The sequence below is a fragment of the Panulirus ornatus genome, chromosome 14 (genome assembly GCF_036320965.1).
Source record: "Panulirus ornatus isolate Po-2019 chromosome 14, ASM3632096v1, whole genome shotgun sequence".
NCBI classification, from domain to species: Eukaryota; Metazoa; Arthropoda; class Malacostraca; order Decapoda; family Palinuridae; genus Panulirus; species Panulirus ornatus.
This window is the reverse complement of record NC_092237.1, coordinates 532675-558397: the sequence shown is the minus strand read 5'-3', so window position 1 is coordinate 558397 and position 25723 is coordinate 532675. Positions and strand designations below refer to the sequence as shown.

At 45.2% G+C, this 25723-nt stretch overlaps 1 protein-coding gene across 1 annotated transcript in view; it reads left to right on the top strand.

Moving 5' to 3' along the window:
- Positions 1-25723, top strand: part of LOC139753120 (protein O-mannosyl-transferase 2-like) — a 177992-nt gene that overhangs the window by 10282 nt on the left and 141987 nt on the right. Inside the window, exons 2-4 of the mRNA XM_071669215.1 lie at positions 6881-7001; positions 20452-20553; positions 23323-23407. Coding sequence (XP_071525316.1) covers positions 6892-7001; positions 20452-20553; positions 23323-23407 — 297 coding nt within the window. The 5' untranslated portion in view covers positions 6881-6891. The remainder of the gene's footprint in view (positions 1-6880; positions 7002-20451; positions 20554-23322; positions 23408-25723) is intronic.

Genomic DNA, 25723 nt, shown 5'->3' with positions numbered 1-25723 from the left:
AAGTAATAAAAATTATATATATATATTAAATAAAATATATTCTATAATATATATATAAATTTTTAAATTTTTTTGTTTATTTATTTTATTTCATATTGTCGCTTTTCCTCCCGCTTTTCTCATACGCAAGGGAAAAAGGACGAAAGAATGGCTCAAAAACCCCCCACATACACAGGGAAATACACAAATGCAAATATAAAAATCCCCAAAACAATTTTCAAAGTAAACATAGAAAAAACATCCTTTAAACATTTCAACGAATACATATCCAAAAATCCCTACCCAAAATACACATTTTACAATTTTCCCTCTTGCTGCCTCATCCCCTTTCATCGCCCCCCCCCACCCCCCCCACAATGCAATGGCAACCCCCCATCCCCCTGCGTGCGCGCCCCGCACTTTTGGTACGCTAGAATAAAGACAAAAAAGGCCACATTTGTTTAACCCCTCAATCCCCCCGCTGATAATGTAAAGTACCGAAACCACCGCTTCCTTTTTCCCCATCCAAAGGCCCCCAGAAATACCTTTTCATGTTTAAAACCCCAAAACCTTCAAAGGGTTTCCCCCGGTTTCAAAACCATTTTTCAGCACGTTGACCCCCCGGGATAACCACATAGTTCCAATTCCCCCCCCTATTCCTTGCACCCTTTCACCCTCCCCGTATGTTCAGGCCCCGATTTGCTCAAAATCTTTTTCACTCCCTCCCTCCACCTCCAATTTTTGGTCTCCCCCCTTTTTCCCCCTCCACCTTTACCCACGTATCCTCTTTTCTTCCTCCCCCGTCACCAACCATTTGAATACACCCTCTTCTGTTTTCCTCCCCCACACTCTTTTTATTACCACACATCCTCTTCCCCTTTTTAAATTACTTCTGGGATCAAACCACTTCAAAACCAGGGTTTTGTCCTCAAACATCTCATTTCCAACACATCCCCCCCTTTCCCCCCCTTCCCAAACCCTACCCTAAGCCCTTTGCCTCGAAACCCATATAACACTTTTTGGGAAAACCAAATTCCTTCAAACTTACCCTTTTTTTTTTTCTCCCCCGAGAAACTTTTCCCCACCCCCCCAGATATCTCCCCCAGATATCTTAAAACATTTCCCCACTCCTGATTTTTTTTTCTCCCCCCCCCATTAAAAAACTTACCTCCCATTTAAACTTGTCCCTAAAAACCCTACCAACCTAATAACCTTGCTCTTATTCACGTTTACTCTAAACCTTTCTTCTTTCCCCACATACTTTCCCCAAACTCGGTCCCAATTTCCCTGCGTTTCCCCTAAACCCAATCAGCCCCCAAAGCCCCTGTATCATTACGAACAACAACTGACTCCTTCCCAAAGCCTCTTTTTTCCCACAACAACGGGCTGCTTCCCCTCTCTTTTTCTCTCTCCCCCCTCCCCCCCCCTCAATTCCCCCCTCTCTTTTTCCCCCCCCCCCTTTTTTTCCCCTTCCCCCTCGTTCTCTCTCTCGTCCCTTCTTAATATATATAAAATATTTTTATATATATAAAATATATATATATAATATATATGTATGTATAAGAAGAATTGTTGAAGGGAAAAATTTTATCTCGTAGACAAAATTGGGGTTTGGGTTTTGGGAAAGAATAGGGGGTTCCCAAAAACAAGGTTATATGCTGTGCGGAGGAGGTGGATGTGTTGGAAAGAGATGTTTGGGGACATGTGGTGTGATCTTTTAAAAGTAATAAAGGGTAAGAGAATTTTTAGTAATAAAAAAGGTGGGGGAAAAGCAGAAGAGGGTGAATTGAAATTTTTTGGGGTCCCCTTTGGGAGAGAGGGGAGGAAAAATACAAAGAGGATATGGTCAAGGTGGAGGAACAGGAGATATGTGAGACCAAATTGGAGGGGGAAGGATGGAGTGAAAAAAAATTTTGAGCGATCGGGGCCTGAGCGTAAGGCGGTGAAAAAGGGGTGCAAAAGGGAAAGAGTGAATGGAACGATGTGGAAAAACCCCGGGGGCGGGGTCTTGGGCCCGTGGATTAACCAGGGGATGTGAAGCGTCTGGGGAAACCATGGAAGTTTGGGGGGGCCTGGGGTGGGAAAGGAGCTGGGTTTCGATACATTACACAGAAGCCGAGACTGATGTGAACAATTGGCCTTTGTTGTCTTTCCTACTCTAAAAACCCCCGCGGGATGCATAAAATTTTAAATAATATATAAAATATATAAAATTATAAATATATATATATTTATATGTGAGTTTGTGTGTGTGTGTGTGTGGTGTGTGTTGTGTTTTGGTGTGGTGGTGTGTTGTGTTTTGTGTGTGTGTGTGAGAAGAAGTCAAAACCCCCCCCTATCCCTCTGTGTCATAGAAGGGGGACTGAAAGGGGGGGAAACCGGGGATTTAAAAAACCCCCCCCCTCTTGTAGTTGTTTTTTTAAAAGAAGAAGAAGCAGGGAGTGCTCAAAAACCCCGGAACCCCAGGGTTGGTTTTCCCAAATGTATGGATGTAAACCAAGATAAAAAAATCAGGATAGATAGGTTTGTTTTTAAGGAAGAAACCCCAAGTTTCTGCTCTAATTGATATGTTTGGAAATAAAGTCAGGCGCTTTAAAGAACAAAGTAAAGAAGGATAGCGCTACATTTTGAATTAGCATTGTGGGAATGTTGGTAAGAGTTTTTTGGTAAGGAAGTAAATTCTTTATTGATGTGGTAAAACTGAAAGGGAGCGAGAGTTGGTATTATTAGTGCTTTTTTCCACCGGCGATGAGAAGTCTGAAAAGGGAAAATGGTAGAGCATCTGAATGTGTTTTCCCAAAGCGGTTTTGATTTTAGGCCCGGCCCCAAATACGGGGTGATAAAGGGGCAATAAGTATTTAGCCCTTATAAAAGGAAACTGTACCGCTGTGGAGTTTTGCCCTGAAAAGCCAGGACTGGAATACCCGGTCCCCCCCGGCCCACCCCCATAGGTGCGAGGATTTCACCCGGTGGGGTATTTTCGTGAGGGGGTTAGTGGTGAGGTCCCCGCGGAAGGGAAAAGTGATTTCCCCCCCAAGGATTTTTTACCCGGTAAAGATTTGGAAGGGCCGAAAAATTTTTTAACCTGAGGCCCCCTGCCAGAGGGATGGCTGCCGTTGCGATTTTGGTGAAAGAAAGGGGGTTGGTGATTGAGCAAAAAAGTTGCCAGGAAGAGACGAGGGGGGTACTTACAGGAAGGGGTCAAACATTGAAAAGGGCCATGTTTGGGGAAAGGGGGATGTATTTTAGGACCCCCTTTGCCCCTGATATGTGGATGAAGGTTTAATGTATTAAAAATTTTAAGTTTAAAATAGGGGCCCCCAAATTTGTTTTGAGTGTCCGTGCGATTTAAATTAAAGGTGTGAATGTTTGACCCTGAGAAGATGTGGCAAGTTGACAGAAGGTGAATTTATTGAGTGAGGGGTTGACTGCTGTCCATTGGTTGGTGAGGATTTTCACTGTATGAATGGATCATGGTGAGGTGCCTTGGGAATAGTAGAATGCATGTTTACTGCCATTGTATAAAGACAAAAGAGGATAAAGGTGAGTGCTCAAACGATAGAGGTATAAGTTTGTTGAGTATACCGGGTAAGTTGTATGGGAAGATTGAGAGGTGAAGACATGTACTGAACATCAGATTGGTGAGGAACAGTGTGGTTTCGGAAGTGGTAGAGGATGTGTGGATCTGTGTTCGCTTTTAGGTAATGTGTGTGAGAAATACTTACAGAAACTGAAGGATTTGTATGTGGCATTTATGGACTTGTAGAAAGCATATGGTAGGGTTCCTTGTACAGGGCCTTAGTTATATACGGTGTGGGAGGAAAGCTGTGAGTTTTTATCACTAGTGTAAGGTATGTGTGTGAGAGGAGAGTGAATTGTTCCAAGTGAAGTGCGGTCGACGGCAGGGGTGTGTGATGTCATCATAGTTGTTCAGTCTGTTTATGGATGACACGGTAAGGAAGGTAAATGCGAGTCTTGGAAAGAGGGACGAGTATGAAGACTGTATGAGATGAGACGGCATGTAAATTAAGTCAGTAGCGGTTTGCTAATGATACAGCACTAGTGGCGGATTCGATTGAGAAACTGCACAAGTTGCTAACTTGAGTCTGGAAGAGTGTGTGAAAGAAGTAAGTTCAGAGTATTGAGAAAAAAAAAGGTTGTTAGGTTCAGCAGAGTTGAGGGACAGCTTAGTTGAGATGTGAGTTTAAATGGAGAAAACAGAGAAAGTGAAGTGTTTTAGATACTTGAAAGAAATCATGGTCGCGAATTAAAGCGAAAGTGAGCTGTGGGGAAGCAAAGGTTATGGAAGAGCTGAAGAATGTGTGGAGAGAACATTTTCTGGGAAGGCAAAAATGGGTATGTTTGAAAGGAATTGTAGACCCAACAATATGATATGGATGGCAGGCACGGGCTTTGTATAAGGCTGTTCAGAGGAGGGTGGATATATTGGAAATTAATTGTGTGGGGACAATATGTGGTGTGAGGTGGTTTGATCGAGTAAGTATTGAAAACGTGAGAAAGATGTGATACAGGTTGAGCCTCTTTCATCCGGCCACACGGGACCTGGACATTGCTGCACCACAGAAACTATGTAAATGTTTGCCCGACGCCTAGTCTTGCCAGCTCATTCCACACACATATTGCTGTTATCAAAGCTAGAACAAAACTTAAAGCAGGAAACAATACAACCATTAATACTTCCAAACCAGGTTTTTATTGTTATATACCTTGGATGGAGACTCCACAACATCTTAGGCAAGGGTTATTGTGGCATACGACGACAATAATAGGCAGTTTCGCCAGCATTATACACACTTGTATAAGTTTTTCCCGCCACTAACTGAAAATTCATACACAAACTTTGTCGCACCTTTATGACAATGTGACGGACGACCATAGGTTAGTAGTTGGCTTTGGTCGACTTTTGTTATTATTGTTGTTTTATTGTTATGGTGAAGGGAGCCAGACTACATCATATGGTCTGGGGTCATAAAGGGAGCCAGACTACATCATATGGTCTGGGGTCATAAAGGGAGCCAGACTACATCATATGGTCTGGGGTCATAAAGGGAGCCAGACTACATCATATGGTCTGGGGTCATATGCAACCATGGATACTGTGTCCACTGGTGGTATTAGCCGACCACCTCGGCCCAATACCCACAAATATTTTCTTTCCATTATTCATTTTTATTATTATTTATCTTTATTATTATATCAAAATTATTATTTTTTAAGAATAGGTATTGATGAATGATGACTTCAGTCATACATTAAATAGGTTTGTAGGCCTAATGACCTTCCTCATAGGTTAATGGCCGTAAAACCCAACCAACAAGACCAGTTAGTCCCAGCCAGCTCGTACATTCTTGTATCCTTGACGTATTGTTATTGGTTGTTTAATATTGAATTGGGGTTTTATATGTTCTTGTAATACGACCTTACTCGACAAGTTTCCCGTCAAGTTTCACTGCACACACTTTACTGAAATTCTGTCTTAAATTTGTGTAACCATCCTTGCGAATATTCACAGTCATAGTCTAGCTTTTGTTCTCTGTGAAAAACTTTGGCCTACTTGATAAGCATCTTCCCAGAAGTGCTTACATCCTCGTTAGTGAGAGCTTAAACCACTTTATAAGTGCACTGTTTAATTCTGTACTCCTGCCACCTTTCACAGTTTTCCGAAACCTTACACTTTTCTGGCTTTCATTTTCAGCAAAAAACGATGTATAAGAAATTAATAGGATTGTCGAATAGCTCGGCTTCAGCGCAAGCATATTTTGGCGCCATATCGCTGCTAACAGGCCGCCCTGTGGCAGATCCACTAACTAATGGCGGCATATTCAAAACGTGTCGGACCACAGGAGTTACCGGACCACAGCTCCGGATTAGAGAGGTGCAACCTGTAATACAGATCGCGGTCGGGAGAACAAGTGAAGTACTTTAGGTACCTGGGAGTGAACATGGAAGCGGTGAGTCATAGGGTGGATGAGGGGGCGAAGGTTCTGTGAGCAGTGAGGAATGATGAAACCATTGAACATTATGATAGTCCCGCACATTATTGGAGATAATTGTTCATGTTGATGGTGAAGCGACATTTTCAAAAGCCCATCTTGCCTACAGCGTTCGCTTACGGCTCCCTGAATGGCAGCAACAATTATGTTCCCCAAAACAGTTTCCTTACACAGACTTTGGAGGGAGAGGCGATGGATGCAACTGTGGTACTGCTGTAGGAGGGAAACAAGTGATTAGGTCTCGTAAAAGCTCTTGTAGGAGGTAGAAGCCGAGGTCTTACGACGCTGCTGCTGGAGAAAGCGCGAGAGTCATGTTAATATCCGGAAAGTTGTTATCGACTTGATATCCATAGCTGAAGCATTGTGTTTCATGGCGGCAGTGCGCGACTTGCAAGTCCAGCTGATGCTGCTTTAGACATTCCTTGGTTTGTGCCATGTACAGGGATCACTCATGCACCGGGGTAAGTGTACACGACCAGTAGTAAATGTATCAGTAATGTAGCCGGACAACAAAACTTCATGAACCATGTTTATGGGGAAGAAGGGCTTTGTATCAAGATAGGAAATACATCATACAGTGGTAATTGGTTAGGTCTGCTTGAAGGGCTTCTGTATTGATACATCTACTCTGTAAACTATTAAATCTTATTATACTAATTTACACTCCCATGTTGAATTTCTTACTAAAAAGAGAATATAGATATGTAATTCAACAGAGTTTATAAAACATCGCTTGCGGAAAACGAAGGAGACCCGATTTTACTACAGAAACTGATCACATTGGGTTATCAAGGAAAGTTAATGTAAGTGAAATGTTTTAGTGTTGTATTTTTGATGTATCTTCTAGTTATACTCTATAGTTGTGTAATATGTTATGTTTTGCTCAGGTGAGAAGATAATGAGAGACAGTGAGGAAGTGCAGGGTAAGCGGGTGGTGGGTAGGTTGGCTCCAGTACATCAAGGGGCTGCTATGGTCACACGTCTCCACAACTTTATGCAACACTTCAGGTAAGGCCAGGCGTAGTTGAGTGCCTCCATAACATTATACATTTTAGGTAAGGCCTCGCCACCCATCTCCATTTGTATGGGTCTGCGCTCTTATACATAAGTACACATGAAGGATCTATGTTCTTGCACATGAGCACACATTTTGTACAATGGGGAGGTGGAGCTGTGTGAAAATGGCCTCCTGAATGAAGGTTTGGACTACGACCATGAATGACCAAATAGGAAAACCCAGCTCGAATGCCCGTAAGTGTTGCCAAAGTCAGCAAACCAAAATTTGGTAAATTGCTTATGTAAGGAATACCAAACCAGGTAAAAATTAGAATAACTAACTTATGGCGAATAAACAGGTTTTATGTAAGCAATGCTTTAGTACGGTGTAACAGTGGCAAAAAAGGCAGCCTGCCAATCTTATGTCAGCGAGCCACTGCGAACTTTTGATACAGTTTAGAGTCGTTATTTTAAATGTTATTCATAGATAGCTGGAGAATAATTAAGAATTATACCAGTCAAGTATAAACCGTAAACTTAGTGAAGCATAATCCAGTAGGTAGAGCATGTTAGTGAAGAATGTCCCAATCAAAAACGTAAAGACGGAAGTTAACAGGTTAAGGTTGGCAGGCCTGCGGCGTGTTGGCGGGGAGCCTATCCGGCGGGTTGGTATCCCTGGGGAACGCGCATGGCGGCCGTAACAATACCAGCACCATCACATGTGGTGAAAATTTTGCCGTTATAAAATCAGGAATGAGAATGTTGGTTCTCTGCGTGGTTTGAGGAACGGTGACCGTGAGTGGACGTACAATCGCCACAATGTTCTACCTGCCACACACACGTACACTGAGGGGCAGCAAGTGGGAAGGAGAAATATCCCAGGTGAGGTTGACCTGCTTCTGTGAACTGGCATATAATAGAAAAAACTAGCCAGACTGCCTGCATTGTGGTGCTAAGCCGAGGACCAGGCTGTTACCAGGAAGTTTATATATATATATATATATATATATATATATATATATATATATATATATATATATATATATATAAATTGATGAGAACTGCTATTGACGTTTGTGTAAATAAATTATACATTTCCTTTTTTCCATAGCCAGAGGTTGAACCATTATGTGACATTCTTTTTTTTCATTCATTTCAAGCTAGAAGTTTCAGTTTTCTGAATTGTTTCTTACATTTCTCATATGTATATATATGTATGTGTGTGTGTGTGTATATGTGCGTGTGTATGTGTATGTGTGTGTGTGTGTGTGTATGTATGTATATATGTATATTATCCCTGGGGATAGGGGTGAAAGAATACTTCCCACGTATTCCTCGCGTGTCGTAGAAAGCGACTAGAGGGGACGAGAGCGGGGGGCCAGAAATCCTCCCCTCCTTGTATTAACTTTCTAAAATGGGAAACAGAAGAAGGAGTCACGCGGGGAGTGCTCATCCTCCTCGAAGGCTCAGAGTGGGGTGCCTAAATGTGTGTGGATGTAATCAAGATGTGAAAAAAGGAGAGATAGGTAGTATGTTTGAGGAAAGGAACCTGGATGTTTTGGCTCTGAGTGAAACGAAGCTCAAGGGTAAAGGGGAAGAGTGGTTTGGGAATGTCTGGGGAGTAAAGTCAGGGGTTAGTGAGAGGAAAAGAGCAAGGGAAGGAGTAGCAATACTCCTGAAACAGGAGTTGTGGGAGTATGTGATAGAGTGTAAGAAAGTAAATTCTCGATTAATATGGGTAAAACTGAAAGTTGATGGAGAGAGGTGGGTGATTATTGGTGCATATGCACCTGGGCATGAGAAGAAAGATCAAGAGAGGCAAGTGTTTTGGGAGCAGCTGAATGAGTGTGTTAGTGGTTTTGATGCACGAGACCGGGTCATAGTGATGGGTGATTTGAATGCAAAGGTGAGTAATGTGGCAGTTGAGGGAATAATTGGTATACATGGGGTGTTCAGTGTTGTAAATGGAAATGGTGAAGAGCTTGTAGATTTATGTGCTGAAAAAGGACTGATGATTGGGAATACCTGGTTTAAAAAGCGAGATATACATAAGTATACTTATGTAAGTAGGAGAGATGGCCAGAGAGCGTTATTGGATTACGTGTTAATTGACAGGCGTGCGAAAGAGAGACTTTTGGATGTTAATGTGCTGAGAGGTGCAACTGGAGGGATGTCTGATCATTATCTTGTGGAGGCTAAGGTGAAGATTTGTATGGGTTTTCAGAAAAGAAGAGTGAATGTTGGGGTGAAGAGGGTGGTGAGAGTAAGTGAGCTTGAGAAGGAGACCTGTGTGAGGAAGTACCAGGAGAGACTGAGTACAGAATGGAAAAAGGTGAGAACAAAGGAGGTAAGGGGAGTGGGGGAGGAATGGGATGTATTTAGGGAATCAGTGATGGATTGCGCAAAAGATGCTTGTGGCATGAGAAGAGTGGGAGGTGGGTTGATTAGAAAGGGTAGTGAGTGGTGGGATGAAGAAGTAAGAGTATTAGTGAAAGAGAAGAGAGAGGCATTTGGACGATTTTTGCGGGGAAAAAATGCAATTGAGTGGGAGATGTATAAAAGAAAGAGACAGGAGGTCAAGAGAAAGGTGCAAGAGGTGAAAAAGAGGGCAAATGAGAGTTGGGGTGAGAGAGTATCATTAAATTTTAGGGAGAATAAAAAGATGTTCTGGAAGGAGGTAAATAAAGTGCGTAAGACAAGGGAGCAAATGGGAACTTCAGTGAAGGGCGCAAATGGGGAGGTGATAACAAGTAGTGGTGATGTGAGAAGGAGATGGAGTGAGTATTTTGAAGGTTTGTTGAATGTGTTTGATGATAGAGTGGCAGATATAGGGTGTTTTGGTCGAGGTGGTGTGCAAAGTGAGAGGGTTAGGGAAAATGATTTGGTAAACAGAGAAGAGGTAGTGAAAGCTTTGCGGAAGATGAAAGCCGGCAAGGCAGCAGGTTTGGATGGTATTGCAGTGGAATTTATTAAAAAAGGGGGTGACTGTATTGTTGACTGGTTGGTAAGGTTATTTAATGTATGTATGACTCATGGTGAGGTGCCTGAGGATTGGCGGAATGCGTGCATAGTGCCATTGTACAAAGGCAAAGGGGATAAGAGTGAGTGCTCAAATTACAGAGGTATAAGTTTGTTGAGTATTCCTGGTAAATTATATGGGAGGGTATTGATTGAGAGGGTGAAGGCATGTACAGAGCATCAGATTGGGGAAGAGCAGTGTGGTTTCAGAAGTGGTAGAGGATGTGTGGATCAGGTGTTTGCTTTGAAGAATGTATGTGAGAAATACTTAGAAAAGCAAATGGATTTGTATGTAGCATTTATGGATCTGGAGAAGGCATATGATAGAGTTGATAGAGATGCTCTGTGGAAGGTATTAAGAATATATGGTGTGGGAGGCAAGTTGTTAGAAGCAGTGAAAAGTTTTTATCGAGGATGTAAGGCATGTGTACGTGTAGGAAGAGAGGAAAGTGATTGGTTCTCAGTGAATGTAGGTTTGCGGCAGGGGTGTGTGATGTCTCCATGGTTGTTTAATTTGTTTATGGATGGGGTTGTTAGGGAGGTAAATGCAAGAGTTTTGGAAAGAGGGGCAAGTATGAAGTCTGTTTGGGATGAGAGAGCTTGGGAAGTGAGTCAGTTGTTGTTCGCTGATGATACAGCGCTGGTGGCTGATTCATGTGAGAAACTGCAGAAGCTGGTGACTGAGTTTGGAAAAGTGTGTGGAAGAAGAAAGTTAAGAGTAAATGTGAATAAGAGCAAGGTTATTAGGTACAGTAGGGTTGAGGGTCAAGTCAATTGGGAGGTGAGTTTGAATGGAGAAAAACTGGAGGAAGTGAAGTGTTTTAGATATCTGGGAGTGGATCTGGCAGCGGATGGAACCATGGAAGCGGAAGTGGATCATAGGGTGGGGGAGGGGGCGAAAATCCTGGGGGCCTTGAAGAATGTGTGGAAATCGAGAACATTATCTCGGAAAGCAAAAATGGGTATGTTTGAAGGAATAGTGGTTCCAACAATGTTGTATGGTTGCGAGGCGTGGGCTATGGATAGAGTTGTGCGCAGGAGGATGGATGTGCTGGAAATGAGATGTTTGAGGACAATGTGTGGTGTGAGGTGGTTTGATCGAGTGAGTAACGTAAGGGTAAGAGAGATGTGTGGAAATAAAAAGAGCGTGGTTGAGAGAGCAGAAGAGGGTGTTTTGAAGTGGTTTGGGCACATGGAGAGAATGAGTGAGGAAAGATTGACCAAGAGGATATATGTGTCGGAGGTGGAGGGAATAAGGAGAAGAGGGAGACCAAATTGGAGGTGGAAAGATGGAGTGAAAAAGATTTTGTGTGATCGGGGCCTGAACATGCAGGAGGGTGAAAGGAGGGCAAGGAATAGAGTGAATTGGAGCGATGTGGTATATCGGGGTTGACGTGCTGTCAGTGGATTGAAGCAAGGCATGTGAGGCGTCTGGGGTAAACCATGGAAAGCTGTGTAGGTATGTATATTTGCGTGTGTGGACGTATGTATATACATGTGTATGGGGGGGGGGGGGGTTGGGCCATTTCTTTCGTCTGTTTCCTTGCGCTACCTCGCAAACGCGGGAGACAGCGACAAAGTATAATAAAAAATAAAATAATATATATATATATATATATATATATATATATATATATATATATATATATATATATATATATATATATATATAAAGTCCTCAGGCTGGAATTCATAAGTGATTATAGTTCATTAGTGAGGCATTATAAACATGTGGAGTTAGTGTTGAAGCAGGACTTGGAGTGTGATAAATTAGTGCTGGTGTTAAGGTTTAACGTTAAGAGAAGGTTATAGACAGGAAATTAGACTAAAAGTGTGTGAACTATTATGCTAACTGGCACTGACACAGTAATGTTTGGCCTCAACAACCTTAAGTGTGTTATGATTTAGAATTATAAAAATTATCAGATATTGTGTTAATAGTAAGCACCCTGGATTAACAATTTGTAAACTTGCAAACCATATAATGTTTCATTTAGTTTTGAAAGTAAAGTGACTGGTATGTTTATGGTTTTGTATTTTTGACAGTTAATTCTTTGTATATTTCTTTTGTAATTAACTGAATAGATTTTTGCTGTGTTTCAGTGATTTATGCAGGAATTTATTTGAACTTTAAATTTACTCAGTTAGGTGAGGCGAGACCTGTGTACTTCCTTTTGGTGTTATTTTAGTTTGAGGGATGTTTAGCCTCATTATTAAGTACAAGGGCATGAGAGCTATATGACTCTTACACGGGTTAGAGAGATAATGGTGTAAGAAAGGACTATTCATGTAAGACCACAAGGCTAACAAAACCAGTGGAAATAATGAAAAAAACAGGATAAATGATTATCACTGGTGGAGAAGAATTTATAGAAATTGAGGGAAGCAAAGAAAGACTATGAAAGAGAAACTCCAGGTTAGAGAGTATAGTCGGTCACTATCATAACACATTTGTATCAATTGACGGGATTCAGGAGGCACCTAACCAGAAAGAGTGATGAGCAGTTACACCTAACCAGAAATATAGATGAGCAGTTACACCTAACCAGAAAGATTGATGAGCAGTTACACCTAACCTAACCTAACCTAACCTAACCTAACCTAACCTAACCAGAAAGAGTGATGAGCAGTTGCACCTAACCAGAAATATTGATGAGCAGTTACACCTAACCAGAAAGATTGATGAGCAGTTACACCTAACCTAACCTAACCTAACCTAACCTAACCAGAAAGAGTGATGAGCAGTTACACCTAACCAGAAAGATTGATGAGCAGTTACACCTAACCAGAAAGAGTGATGAGCAGTTACACCTAACCAGAAATATTGATGAGCAGTTACACCTAACCAGAAAGATTGATGAGCAGTTACACCTAACCAGAAAGATTGATGAGCAGTTACACCTAACCTAAATATTGATGAGCAGTTAACCTAACCAGAAAGAGTGATGAGCAGTTGCACCTAACCATAAATATTGATGAGCAGTTACACCTAACCAGAAAGATTGATGAGCAGTTACACCTAACCTTAACCTAACCTAACCTAACCTAACAGAAAGAGTGATGAGCAGTTACACCTAACCAGAAAGATTGATGAGCAGTTACACCTAACCAGAAAGATTGATGAGCAGTTACACCTAACCAGAAAGATTGATGAGCAGTTACACCTAACCAGAAAGATTGATGAGCAGTTACACCTAACCAGAAAGATTGATGAGCAGTTACACCTAACCAGAAATATTGATGAGCAGTTACACCTAACCAGAAAGATTGATGAGCAGTTACACCTAACCTAACCTAACCTAACCTAACCTAACCAGAAAGAGTGATGAGCAGTTACACCTAACCAGAAATATTGATGAGCAGTTACACCTAACCAGAAAGAGTGATGAGCAGTTACACCTAACCAGAAAGATTGATGAGCAGTTACACCTAACCAGAAAGATTGATGAGCAGTTACACCTAACCAGAAAGATTGATGAGCAGTTACACCTAACCAGAAATATTGATGAGCAGTTACACCTAACCAGAAATATTGATGAGCAGTTACACCTAACCAGAAAGATTGATGAGCAGTTACACCTAACCAGAAAGAGTGATGAGCAGTTACACCTAACCAGAAAGAGTGATGAGCAGTTACACCTAACCAGAAATATTGATGAGCAGTTACACCTAACCAGAAAGATTGATGAGCAGTTACACCTAACCAGAAATATTGATGAGCAGTTACACCTAACCAGAAAGATTGATGAGCAGTTACACCTAACCAGAAAGATTGATGAGCAGTTACACCTAACCAGAAAGATTGATGAGCAGTTACACCTAACCAGAAAGATTGATGAGCAGTTACACCTAACCAGAAAGAGTGATGAGCAGTTACACCTAACCAGAAATATTGATGAGCAGTTACACCTAACCAGAAAGATTGATGAGCAGTTACACCTAACCAGAAAGATTGATGAGCAGTTACACCTAACCAGAAAGATTGATGAGCAGTTACACCTAACCAGAAAGATTGATGAGCAGTTACACCTAACCAGAAATATTGATGAGCAGTTACACCTAACCAGAAATATTGATGAGCAGTTACACCTAACCAGAAAGATTGATGAGCAGTTACACCTAACCAGAAAGATTGATGAGCAGTTACACCTAACCAGAAAGATTGATGAGCAGTTACACCTAACCAGAAAGATTGATGAGCAGTTACACCTAACCAGAAAGATTGATGAGCAGTTACACCTAACCAGAAAGAGTGATGAGCAGTTACACCTAACCAGAAATATTGATGAGCAGTTACACCTAACCAGAAAGATTGATGAGCAGTTACACCTAACCAGAAAGATTGATGAGCAGTTACACCTAACCAGAAAGATTGATGAGCAGTTACACCTAACCAGAAAGATTGATGAGCAGTTACACCTAACCAGAAAGATTGATGAGCAGTTACACCTAACCAGAAAGATTGATGAGCAGTTACACCTAACCTAACCTAACCTAACCTAACCAGAAAGATTGATGAGCAGTTACACCTAACCTAACCTAACCTAACCTAACCTAACCTAACCTAACCAGAAAGAAGATTAATGAGCACTAAAAGTCAGAAGGGTCGACTTTTTGTCTTAAAAGCTGTTGATGAAGAGACGTCCATAACTCAGGACCGAAAATATTAAAGGAAAGAGGAATAGCATCACTTTTGCGAGCAGGTTAACAGACCAGAGGATAATGACTGATGCTGTGGTGGGACACAAACCAGGGCCTGAGGGACACACCCCAGCCCACATACCAGGGCCTGAGGGACTCACCAGGGCCTGAGGGACACACACCAGCCCACATACCAGGGCCTGAGGGACTCACCAGGGCCTGAGGGACACACACCAGCCCACATACCAGGGCCTGAGGGACTCACACCAGGCCACATACCAGGGCCTGAGGGACACACACCAGGCCACATACCAGGGCCTGAGGGACACACACCAGGGCCTGAGGGACACAACCCAGCCCACATACCAGGGCCTGAGGGACACACACCAGGCCACATACCAGGGCCTGAGGGACACAAACCAGGGCCTGAGGGACACACCCCAGCCCACTACCAGGCCTGAGGGACACACACCAGCCCACATACCAGGGCCTGAGGGACACACACCAGGGCCTGAGGGACACACCCCAGCCCACATACCAGGGCCTGAGGGACACACACCAGGGCCTGAGGGACACACCCCAGCCCACATACCAGGGCCTGAGGGACACACACCAGGGCCTGAGGGACACACACCAGGCCACACACCAGGGCCTGAGGGACACACACCAGGCCACATACCAGGGCCTGAGGGACACACCCCAGCCCACATACCAGGGCCTGAGGGACACACACCAGCCCACATACCAGGGCCTGAGGGACACACACCAGGGCCTGAGGGACACACACCAGGGCCTGAGGACAACCCAGGGCCTGAGGGACACACACCAGGGCCTGAGGGACACACACCAGGGCCTGAGGGACACACACCAGGGCCTGAGGGACACACCCCAGCCCACATACCAGGGCCTGAGGGACACACACCAGCCCACATACCAGGGCCTGAGGGACACACACCAGGGCCTGAGGGACACACACCAGGGCAACACATACCAGGGCCTGAGGGACACACCCCAGCCCACATACCAGGGCCTGAGGGACACACACCAGCCACATACAGGCCGAGCACCACCAGGGCCTGAGGGACAACACCCAGCCCACATACCAGGGCCTGAGGGACACACACCAGGGCCTGAGGGACACACCCCAGCCCACATACCAGGGCCTGAGGGACACACACCAGGGCCTGAGGGACACACACCAGCCCACATACCAGGGCCTGAGGGACACACACCAGGGCCTGAGGAACACACCCCAGCCCACATACCAGGGCCTGAGGGACACACACCAGGGCCTGAGGGACACACACCAGGGCCTGAGGGACACACACCAGGGCCTGAGGGACACACACCAGGGCCTGAGGGACACACACCAGGCCACACACACAGGGCTGAGGGACACACACCAGGCCACACACCAGGGCCTGAGGGACACACACCAGGCCACACACCAGGGCCTGAGGGACACACACCAGCCATCCAGGGCCTGAGGGACACACACCAGGGCCTGAGGGACACACACCAGCCTGAGGGACACCACCTGAGGGACACACACCAGGGCTGAGGGACACACACCAGGGCCTGAGGGACACACACCAGCCCACAACCAGGGCCTGAGGGACACACACCAGGACCTGAGGGACACACAACCCAGGGCCTGAGGGACACAACAAGGACCGAGGGCCACACACCAGGCCTGAGGGACACACCAGGCCTGAGGGACACACACCAGACCTGAGGGACACACACCAGGACCTGAGGGACACACCAGGCCACATACAGGGCCTGAGGGACTCACACCAGGCCTGAGGGACTCCACCAGGGCCTGAGGGACACACACCAGGCCACACACCAGGGCCTGAGGGACACACACCAGGCCACATACCAGGGCCTGAGGGACACACACCAGGCCACACACCAGGGCCTGAGGGACACACACCAGGGCCTGAGGGACACACACCAGGGCCTGAGGGACACACACCAGGGCCTTAGGGACTCACACCAGGGCCTGAGGGACACACACCAGGCCACACACCAGGGCCTTAGGGACTCACACCAGGGCCTGAGGGACACACACCAGGCCACATACCAGGGCCTGAGGGACACACACCAGGAAATGAGGGACACACCAGGGCATGAGGGATACATACCAGGCCACATACCAGGTCCTAAGGGACACACACCAGGGCCTGAGGGACACACACCAGGGCCTGATGGACACACACCAGGCCACACACCAGGGCCTGAGGGACACACACCAGGGCCTGAGGGACATACACCAGGCCACACACCAGGGCCTGAGGGACACACACCAGGGCCTGAGGGACACACACCAGGGCCTGAGGGACACACACCAGGGCCTGAGGGACACACACCAGGACCTGAGGATACACACCAGGCCACACACCAGGGCCTGAGGGACACACACCAGGCCACACACCAGGGCCTGAGGGACACACACCAGGCCACACACCAGGGCCTGAGGGACACACACCAGGCCACACACCAGGGCCTGAGGGACACACACCAGGCCACACACCAGGGCCTGAGGGACATACACCAGGCCACACACCAGGGCCTGAGGGACACACACCAGGCCACACACCAGGGCCTTAGGGACACACACCAGGGCCTGAGGGACACACACCAGGACACACACCAGGGCCTGAGGGACACACACCAGGACCTGAGGGACACACACCAGGGCCTGAGGGACACACACCAGGCCACACACCAGGGCCTGAGGGACACACACCAGGACCTGAGGGACACACACCAGGCCACACACCAGGGCCTGAGGGACACACACCAGACCTGAGGACACACACCAGGGCCTGAGGGACACACACCAGGCCACACACTAGGGCCAGAGGGACACACACCAGGGCCTGAGGGACACACACCAGGCCACACACCAGGGCCTGAGGGACACACCAGGCCACACACCAGGGCCTGAGGGACACACACCAGGCCACACACCAGGGCCTGAGGGACACACACCAGGACCTGAAGGACTAGGCCACACCAGGGCCTGAGGGACACACACCAGGCCACACACCAGGGCATGAGGGACACACACCAGGCCACACACCAGGGCCTGAGGGACACACACCAGGCCACACACCAGGGCCTGAGGGACACACACCAGCCACACCAGGACCTGAGGGACACACACCAGGGCCTGAGGGACACACACCAGGCCACACACCAGGGCATGAGGGACACACACCAGGCCACACACCAGGGCCTGAGGGACACACACCAGGCCACAGTACCAGGGCCTGAGGGACACACACCAGGCCACACACCAGGACCTGAGGGACACACACCAGGGCCTGAGGGACACACACCAGGCCACACACCAGGACCTGAGGGACACACACCAGGGCCTGAGGGACACACACGACCTGAGGGACACACACCAGGGCCTGAGGGACACACACAGCACACACCAGGGCCTGAGGGACACACACCAGGGCCTGAGGGACTCACACCAGGGCCTAAGGGACACACCAGACTGAGGGACACACACCAGGCCACACACCAGGGCCTAAGGGACACACACCAGGACCTGAGGGACACATACCAGGGCCTATGGGACACACACCAGGACCTGAGGGACACACACCAGGACCTGAGGGACACATACCAGGGCCTATGGGACACACACCAGGACCTGAGGGACACACACCAGGACCTGAGGGACACACACCAGGGCCAGAGGGACACACACCAGGGCCTGAGGGACACACACCAGGGCCTATGGGACACACACCAGGGCCTGAGGGACACACACCAGGGCCTGAGGGACCCACACCAGGCCACATACCAGGGCCTGAGGGACACACACCAGGGCCTAAGGGAAACACACCAGGCCACACACCAGGGCCTGAGGGACACACACCAGGGCCTGAGGGACACACACCAGGCCACACACCAGGGCCTGAGGGACATATACTAGGCCACACGCCAGGGCCTGAGGGACACACACCAGGCCACACACCAGGGCCTGAGGGACACATACCAGGACCTGAGGGACACACACCAGGCCACACACCAGGCCACACACCAGGGCCTATAGGACACACACCAGGACCTGAGGGACACACACCAGGGCTTGAGGGACACACACCAGGCCACATACCAGGGCCTGAGGGACACACACCAGGACCTGAGGGACACACACCAGGGCCTGAGGGACACACACCAGGGCGTGAGGGACACACACCAGGCCACATACCAGGGCCTGAGGGACACACACCAGGGCCTAAGGGACACACACCAGGGCCTAAGGGACACACACCAGGCCACACACCAGGACCTGAGGGACACACACCAGGGCCTGAGGGACACACACCAGGCCACACACCAGGGCCTGAGGGACACACACCAGGGCCTGAGGGACTCACACCAGGGCCTAAGGGACACACACCAGGACCTGAGGGACACACACCAGGCCACACACCAGGGCCTAAGGGACACACACCAGGACCTGAGGGACACATACCAGGGCCTATGGGACACACACCAGGACCTGAGGGACACACACCAGGACCTGAGGGACACATACCAGGGCCTATGGGACACACACCAGGACCTGAGGGACACACACCAGGACCTGAGGGACACACACCAGGGCCAGAGGGACACACACCAGGGCCTGAGGGACACACACCAGGGCCTGAAGGACACGCACCAGGGCCTGAGGGACTCACACCAGGCCACACACCAGGGCCTGAGGGACACACACCAGGCCACACACCAGGGCATGAGGGACACACACCAGGGTCTAAGGGACACACACCAGGACCTGAGGGACACACACCAGGGCCTGAGGGACACACACCAGGCCACATTCCAGGGCCTGAGGGACACACACCAGGACCTGAGGGACACACACCATGGCATATTTTGATACCTCTGTGTTAGAATGGAGACCAGGAAGAAGCATTAAACTACAAATTGGTTTGTCAGACTATTTTGGTTTGTAAGTTACTGGAAAAGATAATCTGAAATGAAATGGATGACTTAGTGCAGAGAATTTACCTAAATGAGAAACAGCACAGTCGCAGAGAAAGCTGGAGCATGAGGCAGGAATAACAGAATCCTTCAAAGAATAGTAAATTATCTTAGTGGAAGTGATTAAAGAGGCATGTCAGGAACCATCAGAGCATGCATGAGAGAATGAAAGAGTAATTCTTACATATCTTATGAATGCAGTTTATAGATGAATTGATATATTGTTGGCTAGTGTTTGAAATTGAGATGGGAAGATGGTTGTTTAGTGCTAATGAAGTCCTTTTGCTGTGTATATGATTTGTAATTTGTTCATTCGAGGTGGGAGAAATGTGAGTATAGGATGCTCATGCATTAAGTAAAAATGAACTGTTTATTTCTATTTGGGTATTGCTGGTTAGTTATGGAGTGTTTTGGGTAGGAAGGGGTCTAGTGCTGTTGCAAATGATTGAGTGCCTGGCATATTAAGGTGGGATTTTATTTTGGGGGCTCTTTGTAACATTGTGTGGATGGTGGGTGTTTGTGCTTGTTAGACAGGAAGTGTTTGCTCTGTCTGTGTGGTCTACAGCTTTGTTTCATTCACTTTTGACACAGTGGATGACCAGGCAGATGAGGCATAGTTTAAGATGGAGCTGATGTATTGTATGTAGAGGATAACTTTTTTTTTTTGTGTGTGTACAAATCTGGTACCAATTATTGGTTAGAGGGCATTAAGTTTGTTACTTTTGTGATGGTGTTTGTGGTTTGGGGATTGAAAGTCATGTGTGTCACTTAATGTCATGTTTCTCAGGGACAGTGAGAGTGTGCATAGCTGGTGGTGTGTATGGTGGGTGTTCCTGGTGGCTGCTGTCGCATCCAGACTTCACTACATCACTATGCCCTACAAGGTTGTGTAAGTGCATTCATGCCCTGCAAAGTTGTGTAAATACAGCATGCCGACGCTTTGTAAGTTTGTGCACTTTCACCCCATGCCCGACAAGTCCCTATATGTAAGCCCATGTCCCACAAGGCCTTGTAAGTACACCTATTCTATACAGAGTCATGTAAGTATACCCATGCCCTACAAGGCCCAGTACATATTCCCATGCTTTACAAAGTCTTGTAAGTATGCCCATGTCCTGCAGGGCAGTGTAAGAACACACTTGCTATGCAAGAACCATTACTTACAGCCATGTCTCACAAGTTCTTGTAAGTATACTCAAGGATGTGTAGAGTCCCTGTTAGTACACAAACTCCCCACAAGACCCTTTTAGTATGCCCGTACCTTACAGGGTCCTATAGAACATCAATGACTTACAAGGTCCTGTAAGTACGTCTATGCCTTGCAAGATCCTGTAAGTATGTCCATGCCCAGCAAGGATCTGCAAGTACACCCATGCCCTACGAGGTCTTGTAAGTGCACCTCCAAATCCTTCAAGGTCCTCTAAGTACATCCAAGCCCTACAAAATGGTGTAAATACAGTTCACTAAATCCATGCCCTGCAATGTTATATAGGCTCACCCATGTCTTACAAGACCCTGTAAATACACCTATACCTTACCCGATTCTGATAGTATACCTATGCTGTACAAGGTCACATAAGTGTACCCAAGCCTTACAAGATCAATCAAGTAAGTGCACCTATGGCCTGCAGGGTCTTGAGTGCATTCATATCACACAAGATTCTGGAAGTACACTAATACTTTGCAGTCATATCATTACAGACCTGATCTGCAAGGTTGTGTAAATGCACCCATGCACTTCACAGTTGTGTTTGTGCATATACCCCTGTTCTACAAGGCTATGTAAGCACATTACACCTATCATTTAATTTGATATAAATATCCCCAACCTTTTTAATATTGTGGTAAACCTTTGCTCATTACTTACAAGTATTTCCATGTATTTATATTATGTAAGTGTATCCACCTGTTCCAATTGTGTAAGTATTCCTTGCTGCCTATTTCATTATCTATATCTGCCTGCACCTTTCATGCAAGTACCAATGAAGTCTTTGTCAATGGGGCCCCTGTTTATTTGGGGCTCTAGTGACAGTTCTGAATTATATTCAGCCTCCTACATAATGATAGTGAATTATGCAGCTTCTCTCTTTATTGAAGTTGATGTGTGGTTTACTTATTTTAATGATTTAAGTAGTCTTGAAATGAAAATGGTGCCAGTCCTAAGTGTCTGAACACACTCTTGCATTACGTTACTAGAAAATTCAGATTTTTTATGTACAATTAGTATAAGTTTAGTGTAACTAGTGTTTTATCTTACTAAAAATCTAATGTGTATATAAAATCTCTTTTGCAAAGTTGAAGACAGTTCTCAAGTCTCTGCTTACTTTAATATTTTAGGCAATACTCTAAAAGGGACTAGATAACCTTATTAGCAGAAAGACGGTAAATGTTTTAAGTCATTTATGATATGGATTAGATTGTTTATCAGTAAAGATTTATATTTTGGAGGAGCAAATTGGTGTAATTGATTGATGGAGCAAATGGGAATAGGTGTCTGACAACATAGAAACAGACAAGCCTAAAACTTCGTATACAGTACAGATAGACTTTTGTAAGCCATTTTATTCACCATTAGTTTAGTGCACAGCCAGAGGTGAGATAGTCATGGCTGCACAGTCTTGTTAACCAGGCTAAAACCTCGTCTTTAGTTTAGAGACCTTATATGATATCATGGTGATGTTATGTGACAATGATCTAGTATTGCTTCTTTGTAATCCAGTATGATGTCAGGATAACTCACTGTAATTTGATATGCCTAGTATAGCCTCATTGTAACTCAATACATCTTTATTATAATAGTATGACCTGCACTGACATGAATAATTTGATAACACCTTAACCTCATGGCAACTCAGAGTGGTCTAGTAAAGATACATTGGTGCATTATGACCTCTTAATTAACACTCACAATGATATAGTATGACCTCACAGTAAAGACACATTTATCCAGTATGACCTCACATTTAAGACTTGCATTTGTACTGAATGACTTCACAATTAAGATTCACATTGGTCCAGTATAACCTCTAAATTAAGACTCACTTTGGTCAAGTATTATCTGCAGTTAAGACACACTGGTTCATTATGACCTCACAGTATCTTGGTAGGAAGTCTAAAGTGACCTAGGCTGGCTTTAGTAATGTAGACCCATAGACCCCCTTTTCTTTTTATACTAACCTGGCATGTGCAGATTAAACGTGCTTTATTGGGCTATATTGGATGAAACAAGAAATGGAGTATAAGGAAAAGAATTGAGAGATTAATTAGAGCTCCATATGTGTTTGTAAACCTGACTTTACAGGAGGAAAGGTTATTGGAAAAAGGGAAGACAAAAGAAGAATGAGAATTCTACAGTTATGCTTTTCAAGGAGAGGAATCAAGTCTATCTTCATGTGACTTGTCTTTATGCAGAATCTTTGGGTAGCAGCAGCCAGTCACATACCATGGATCTAAGTCTTTGTGGCTGGGACACACACATACAACTCGTGAGAATGTGGAAGTATAACCTAAGCAGTAGAGCAATACAACCAACATCATATGAACATCTCAGAGACCTAGTTTGATTTGATTGGTCCTTTACAACCTCATAATAATGTATAAAGATATTACTTCTCATTTCTGATGGTAGAGGTTAAGAGCTACTTGCACATCTTGGTAGGTGGGATGAGGCTCACTTTGGCAAGATGGTTGGATGGTACATCAATCGAACATTCTTCACAGACGTTCACCCTCCAGGGGGCAAGGTGGGTCTTATCTTCCTCAGTTCATGTTTGTGCAAGTGTGTGTTTGATACCTATTCATGATTATCTGTTTGTGCAATGCAAAGAGGGAGCTTTACACTTTAGGACCCTATTTTTAAAAAATTTTTAGTTCTCTGAAAGGGGTGACCAAACTAGTTATATATACTCTAGTGGAAAGCCATTCAATTACTTCAGGAGTAGGGCTGGATTTTGACACTCAAATTGATGAAAGGGCCATGCATTTATTTTACCTCCACTTTTTTTCTCTAAACACTTATACATAGAAAAAAATGAAAAATTACAATTGATATGTTGTTTCATTCAGCTAATTAACACAGTTGCTTACAATGAAAATCTGTTTTTATAAAAATTTTTAATATTTATATTTTTATTCAATAATTATTTATCATACTTGATCACTGTTTCCTGTGTCAGTGAGGTAGTATCTGGAAACAGATGAAGAAAGAACCATCCTCTCATTATTATTAGCGAGGTATCGCTAGGAGACAGATGAGGAATGGCCCAACCCACCCACATACACATTTACATACATAAATGCACACACACGCACATATACATACATAAACATTTCACCATATACATATACATACACAGACATATACATATATACACATGTACATATTCATACTTGCTGCCACATATGAAATAGCATCCCCCTCCCTTTCCAGCAAGGTAGCGCCAAGAATAGGCAAAAAAAGGCCACATTTATTCACATTCTCTAGCTGTCATGTGTGATGCACTGAAACAACAGTTCCCTTGCCATATCCAGGCCTCACAAAATTTCCCATGGTTTACCCCGGACGCTTCACATGCCCTGGTTCATTCCATTCTTTAATGCTCCCAGAACCTTTGCCCTTTCCCCCAGCCTTGTGACTCACTTCTGCTTTCATGGTTCCATCTGCTAAATCCACTCCCAGATATCTGAAACATTTCACTTCCTTCAGTTTTTCTCCTTTTAAACTTACCTCCCAATTAACTGGTCCCTCAACTTTCAACTTTCTTCTTTCGCACACTTTACCAAACTCAGTCACTAACTTCTTCAGTTTCTCACCCGAATCAGCCACCAGTGCTCTATCATCAGTGAACAACAACTGACTCTCTTCCCATGCCCTCTCATCCAGAACAGACTGCATACTTACCTCTCCAAAACTCTTGCATTCACTTCCCTAACCACCCCATCCATAAACAAAGTAAATAACCATGGAGACATCACGCACCCCTGCTGCAAACCGACATTCAGTGGGAATCAATCACTTTCCTCTCTTCCTACTCATACACATGCCTTACATCCTTGGTAAAAACTTTTCACTGCTTCTAGCAACTCACCTCCGTCACCATATACTCGTGAAAACCTTCCACAAGGTCTATCTACCCTATCATATGCCTTCTCCAGTTCCATAAATGCTTTGTACAAATCCATTTGTTTTTCCAAGTATTTCTCACATACGTTTTTCAAAGCAAACTCCTGATCCACACATCCTCTACCCTGAAACCACACTGCTCTTCCCCAATCTGATGCTCTGTACATGCCTTTACCCTCTCAACCAATACCCTCCCATATAATTTTCCAAGAGTACTCAACAAACATATGCCTCTGTAATTTGAACACTCACCTTTATCCCCTTTGCCTTTGTACAATGGCTCTATGCATGCATTCAGTCAATCCTCAGGCACTTCACCATGATCCATACATACATTGAATATCCTTACCAACCAATCAACAACATAGTCACCTCCTTTTTTGATAAATTCCATTGCAATACCATCCAAACCTGCCATCTTGCTGGCTTTCATCTTCCACAAAGCTTTCACTACCTCTTCTCTGTTCACCAGAGGTGAAAAAGAGGGCAAATGAGAGTTGGGGTGAGTGAGTACCATTAAATTTTAGGGAGAATAAAATGATTTGGAAGGAGGTAAATAAAGTACGTAAGACAAGAGAACAAATGGGAGCATTGTTGAAGGGGGCAAAGGGAGAGGTAATAACAAGTAGTAATGAAGTGAAAAGGAGATTGAAGGTTTTTTGAATGTGTTTGATGATAGAGTGGCAGATATAGGGTGTTTTGGTCGGGGTGGAGTGCAAAGTGAGAGGGTCAGGGAGAATCCACTCATATACACACATATATGCATACACTCCTCTACACATACATAAACATGTACATATCAACATATACACATATATATATATCAGAGACTTTTGGATGTTAATGTGCTGAGAGGTGCAACTGGAGGGATGTCTGATCATTATCTTGTGGAGGCAAAGGTGAAGATTTGTATGGGTTTTCAGAAAAGAAGAGTGAA